We start from the raw sequence: 6,062 nt of genomic DNA on the forward strand, positions 1-6,062 counted from the left end.
CGGTATTGTAGTACTTTAATCCAGAAAAAGAACTAACATTGCAATGTGATGCCTCAGAAAAAGGACTCGGAGCAGCTTTGTTACAGGATGACAGACCACTTGCCTTCGCCAGCCGAGCGTTAACTACAACTGAAACTCGATATGCGCAAATTGAAAAAGAGCTTCTAGCAGTGGTATTTGGACTTGAACGCTTCAATGTCTGCACGTTTGGCAGACCAGTATTGGACAATCAGACCACAAACCTCTAGAGATAATCGTAAACAAGCCTCTTTACAAAGCTCCAAAGCGTCTCCAGAGCATGCTACTCAGAATGCAGAAGTATGAGGTGCGCTTGAAGTACCGTCCTGGAAAGAACACGGAGATTGCAGATACTTTGAGCCGCGCATATCTGCCTAACGAACAACCGTCAAAGTTCGAATCAACAGTAGAAGCAATCAATATGCTCCAGTTCTTACCCATTGCACCAGACCGTCTAGAAGACATTCAGAATCAAACTGCAAAAGATGCTGCTCTACAAGAGTTAGGCTCAACTATCAGCAATGGCTGGCCAAACAACAGAAACTCCATTCCAGCGCTCATAGGCTCTTACTTCGATATAAGAGATGAGCTGTCTATTCAAAATGGGATCATTTTCAAAGGAGACAAAGCTGTCATTCCACAAACACTCCGCAAGGATATGCTGAGGAGGATTCATTCATCACACCTTGGAGTTGAGGGATGCCTGCGACGAGCCAGAGAATCAGTATACTGGCCACAAATGAACACTGAGGTCAAAGACTTCATACAAAAGTGTGAAACATGTCGCGCTTTTGACAACAATCAAACAAAAGAACCTCTAAAACATTAAGAAGTACCACCACGTCCCTGGGCAAAACTTGGTTTAGACATCTTTACATTTGACCAACGTAATTATCTGATTGCGACTGATTATTTCTCTAACTACTTTGAGATGGATCCCTTGGATCATATGACATCTCGGGAGGTCATCAAAAGGCTTCGAGCTCAGTTTGCAAGACATGGCATACCAGACCTATGCATGTCAGACAACGGTCCACAGTTTGCCTCTGAGGAATTTGCAAATTTTGCACGAATGTGGGAATTTGAACACGCAACATCTTCGCCTCATTGCCCACAAAGCAATGGGAAAGCCGAACAAGCTGTTAATGTGGCCAAACAGATTTTAAGGAAGGCAAAACATGCAAAATCTTATCCTTACCTAGCATTGTTGGATTACCGAAACACGTCAACCCAACATGTGGGAACTAGTCCAGTCATGCGGCTTATGGGTAGGAGAACAAAAACACTCCTCCCTACCAAAGGAAAGCTACTACAACCAAAGGATGCCTCATTTGAGAAGGAGAAGATAGACATGGCCAAGCAAAAACAAGCAGAATACTACAACAGAGCTGCGCATCCATTGCCACCATTATCAGTCGGCGAGACAGTCCGCGTAAAAACTCCTCATAGACCATGGGAAAAAGGAACCATAACTGGGACTAAACCAGATATAAGATCATATGAAGTCAAAACAGAAGCAGGAGGTAGTTATATTAGGAACAGGAAACACCTAAGAAAATCAAGCGAGATCCCTGTGTCATGTGACAATCTAGAGGATATCCCAGGTGAAATCGAAGCTGTCCCCGAGCCAAATCCAATAAAAGAATCTAAAAACACTATCACTCGATCGGGACGCGAAGTCAGGCCACCAGCAAAATACAATGACTTTGTGAAATCATAGACTATTATTGTTAGTAGAGAACTAATTAGTTGTTAGGTATTGTAGCTAGAAAAGTTCTTCTTATATTGTGCTGATCTTATTAATTTGAAATTGAATTGAATACTCAGAGACACTGAATTTCTAGTCATTTAATTTATGTCAGTGCTAGTCATATAAGTCTATAAAGCAGTATTACTTTGGCCCTAGTCACTTCAAACATAATATAAATGTGTTCAACGTCCATAACAGTTCAACTAAAGAAAAGGGGATGTAACAATATGATTTGATCGGGTTCGTTATTCTATATATTGTTATGTTTTTAACGTTTGTAGTTCGCCATGCTTATTTGAACATCTTAATAAACGTAGTCTAGAATTGAGCTGCATTCCTTAATTCTGCAAGGTCCTACGTATTGAAACAATATATATATAAAACATTCTAGGCAGTAAAATCAGCTATGAGTGACGAAATAGATAAAGTCGTCCAAGAATAAGAACAGCAAGCAATAAATTAACACCTTTAAAATAGAAAAATTAGAGGAGGAGAACAAAAATCTGTTTCTAAAAGTAGACGAATTAAAGCTTTACGGGAGAAGACCTTTGATCAGGGTAACTGGAATTGAGGAGTCGACCCAAGAGAACACGACGGAAAAGATCCTGGAAGCAATCTATCAAGCCGGTATCCCTCTTGACAAAGATGTCATTACCTCACATCGAGTAGGGAAACCTAGCAGACACAACTCACGTCCACGGCAAATAATTGTCAGCCTAAAATCAGCTGATGTTAAGTTCCATCTGGTGAAAAACTCACACAAAAACAATACAGCCACCACCTCAATCCATATTAACGAGGATCTGACAAGTTTCCGAGACCGGTTAATGCATCTTGGGCGACAGCTTCTCCGGAAACGTGCACTTTAAGTTATTCAGTTAGTCCGGATTTTCAAATTATGAAAAGGTGTTTATAAGCGGATTTCATTCAACTTCTTTTGTAATTTTATTAAAGACACATATAATATTATTACAAAATATGAAAAACATTCCATCGGTAGACTTCCTCAAAATGGCATTTTCCTGAAAATATATAACGTTTACATAAAATTTCTTAACAATATTCCGTATTTATTTTTCTCGTTTTCATATCTTGTCTTCTCACATTAATCATATTTAGAATGAACGATATCACTTTGATTAGTGACAATCAAACGAGAACAGGTAAAAAAAAAAAATACTGAATCGGAGGTTGACAACGAAATCTGTAATTGAACTCTCGTTCATACATTGTATATTATGACAAAGTCATTCCCTAAAAAAGTTAATAAACTAGATGAAGCAAAAGGTTTAGAAGGGTTTACCCAAGCTTGTGGACAAGCACTTGTATTTAATAATCTTCTTTTGTTTCCATTTAAATTGTTTAAACGCACACGAAGGTCACGCTTAATCCTCCCAAGAGCATTAATACACCCCGTTAGAAGATCATGCATCCACATTGATTTATAACCACTTTCATTTCGACAGCAGGTGGTGTGTTTTACTTCATAAACAGAACAATGAAGGATGACAGCCTAGAACAAATGGACAATGGATGACAAAAGAATTGGTTAAAACAATTCCAGAGGAGATAACTTTTAATATGGTAAGTTTTTTAAATACCCCTTCCTCACAATGTAGGTATCTGGCGTCTATTTAAAAATATCTGTAACATGAACTACATAATGATCTACCTATAAAGATCGTGTCAAATTGTTGAAATTATTTTGTTTCTAGTTTACCTAACAAAAGTTTAAAAATCAACGTGGATTTAAATTCAATTTCAGATAAGGGATATCGGAATTTCTTTACAACACAAAACTGGGCTGACATACGTCTACCTATCTTTCCACAGGTAGAAAAGAAATAAATGATGTTTAAATTCAACGAGGCCAATCAAATAGAAACCTAATCTCACAAGATATTGAAAGTGCTTTGTGTAATCCTCATCCTTCATAATGTCTTCGTATATCATTACACATAACTGTGAGTCCTGTTGGACGAGACGCGTCAGACAGACAGCCAGTTCTATGTGCAATGACTGTCGTATACCTATGTGCGATGCTTGCTCAGAACACCATAAAGGAAAGTTCATTCGCCACAATTTTTCAAGTCTTGTAAAGCAGGAGGAATCAACAAAAGAGGACGAAAGTGATTATTATTACGAGGATAGTGACGACGAAAACTCGAATAAAAGCGATAAGGACGCCATAAAGATGTCCAAACTTCTGCTGAAGGAAATTTCGGTGAAGCTTCCGGACGAAAAAGACTGCAAAGTTTCCGGCTTGTCTGCTTTCCAGAATGACGTCAGTACTTTGGTGGCAGATGTCGAAAACAGAATGCTGAAACTGTTTGACAATAATCTAGAATTGAAATGGACAGTTCCCGTGACCCGGGATTGTGTTGGCGTCACTGTGGTCTCTGAGCAATCCTTCGCCACCATTGCTGGGAAAAAGCTTCAATACTGGGATGTTGAGACCAACGAAGATGGCATAGCTATTCCTAAGAAGGAGGAAGAAGTGGAAATTAGCCACACCGGGTTTGCTGTACATTCTAATGGCAAATACATAGGAGTTCTGATGAGCTCTGACCATCAAGTTCAGATATTTCACATCTCGTGTGACGAGATGCAATCTATTGACTTGCATACAATAACCAACAGAGCCATTACTCCAGGCTTTACACTTCTCCTGGACTCAGATCTAGACCGTTTCTACATTTCAGACAGGGACTATGTCAACGGGACCAAACTTCTGAGTGTGTCCTTCACAGGGGATCTGGTGTGGGAGTGCCCCGTCCCCGCGTCTGTCGGGGGAATCGCCGAGTGTGACAATCTTCTGTTTGTGGTCAGTATAGGTTATGCTAAGATTCACATGATCACTAAGGACGGCATGGAGGTGGGAACTCTGGTCTCTGACGAAGGAAAGCTTCCCTTCCATATTTGTACCCAACCTCTTGATAAGACGTTGATTGTTTCCCATAACTTCACTGGAAGTGATAGAAATATTATAAGGGTATATACTTTAGATGAGATCCTTTATGAACAGGAAAAATTCGAGAAGGACGATGATGATGAGCTAGAATTGCCTTGATAGTCTGATATTGAAATTACATATTCTAATGCAAAATTATGGCACACATTCATTAAGATTACATATTTTATAAAGACCTATCCCTCGCCTTATCTCAAGAGGTATATGTATTATACATTGTATATACTGTACATGTAAATGTATAAATAACAGATTACGGTTATACACGAGAGCATTCATACTTTTGAGATCAAGAGGGGGGATTTTGATCCGATATCTTGCTCTGAATGATTACCTGCTAGCTTGAATAACTATTTGTCCATGAAATGAAACTGGTATTTAAACTTCGTTTTCTTAAGGGGAATAGAAAATTAATTTGGACGAGGTCCAATTTTAACATTAGATTGATGTCTGAATAGAAGTGATTGAATATTTGAAAGGAGGGGAGGGACCCCCCCCCCCCCCAAACACACACACCTGAGAGGTGTGTTTTTAAAATGTTGTTAGAAATCTAGAAATAAATCTGAGAAATAAACTGTTATTTTTATTATTTGACTTCATAGTAATCATTTCGATATAGTTGAAAGTTCATGGGTGTATAATTGTCTACTTTCATTAAACGCTTTTAATTAATATATATAAAGTGTCATGGGTATTTCCCCATTGAATATATTTTTATTATATGTAATTTTGAAGATTTTAAGTGCATGCATATACTCATCCGTTTCTGGTACTCTTTGGGTGCATGTAAATGTTTGTTAATTACTCATTTTTCGTGCAGTTCGTGTGCATTTCATTGTCCTTTACAGGAGCAAGTAAATATCCGTTTATATATTGCACTATTTGGGTACATGTATTTGTGCGTTTCTCATACACTTTCGATACTTGTAACTGTCCATTTCTCATACACTCTAAGTGCATGTAATTTTGTCTTAATGTCTTACCCGTGTATACATAAAAATTTGAACACCTGTTGAGGCAAGTTGGGGCTTATATCTAAAATTCTGAACTTTCAAACCGAAATGCATGTGTATGTAAAACGTTTGACGTAGCACGTTATATACCAACCAGTTCCATAATGTTTTTGCAAATCTGGATTACAGATACCGACTAAGTGAGCAGTGGTGTTTTATTGAGTAATCCATTCAAAGTCTTAAGCTTCTTTCGTTGATTAGTATAAATCCATGAAGCGCTAATAAAGATATGACGCGCGTATTAAATCATGATTCATTAATACAAGTACTTTGAAAAAATGTTCAATGAGACCACCTATCATTTCACCAA

At 38.2% G+C, this 6,062-nt stretch overlaps 1 protein-coding gene across 1 annotated transcript; it reads left to right on the forward strand.

Annotated features, from left to right (window-relative positions):
* Positions 1 to 3,173: 3,173 nt before the first annotated feature.
* On the forward strand, positions 3,174 to 5,328 carry LOC125671667 (uncharacterized). The gene is made up of 2 exons (XM_048907515.2): positions 3,174 to 3,352; positions 3,534 to 5,328. Exon 2 carries the CDS (start codon positions 3,705 to 3,707, stop codon positions 4,836 to 4,838), a length of 1,134 nt encoding a protein of 377 aa, XP_048763472.1. The 5' UTR covers positions 3,174 to 3,352; positions 3,534 to 3,704; the 3' UTR covers positions 4,839 to 5,328.
* The last annotated feature ends 734 nt before the right edge of the window (positions 5,329 to 6,062 follow it).

Source organism: Ostrea edulis, chromosome 4, assembly GCF_947568905.1.
Source record: "Ostrea edulis chromosome 4, xbOstEdul1.1, whole genome shotgun sequence".
Lineage (NCBI taxonomy): Eukaryota > Metazoa > Mollusca > Bivalvia > Ostreida > Ostreidae > Ostrea > Ostrea edulis.

Coding starts and splice junctions, on each gene's coding strand:
- LOC125671667 (XM_048907515.2), top strand. CDS start 3,705: ATGTCTTCGTATATCATTACACATAACTGTGAGTCCTGTTGGACGAGA.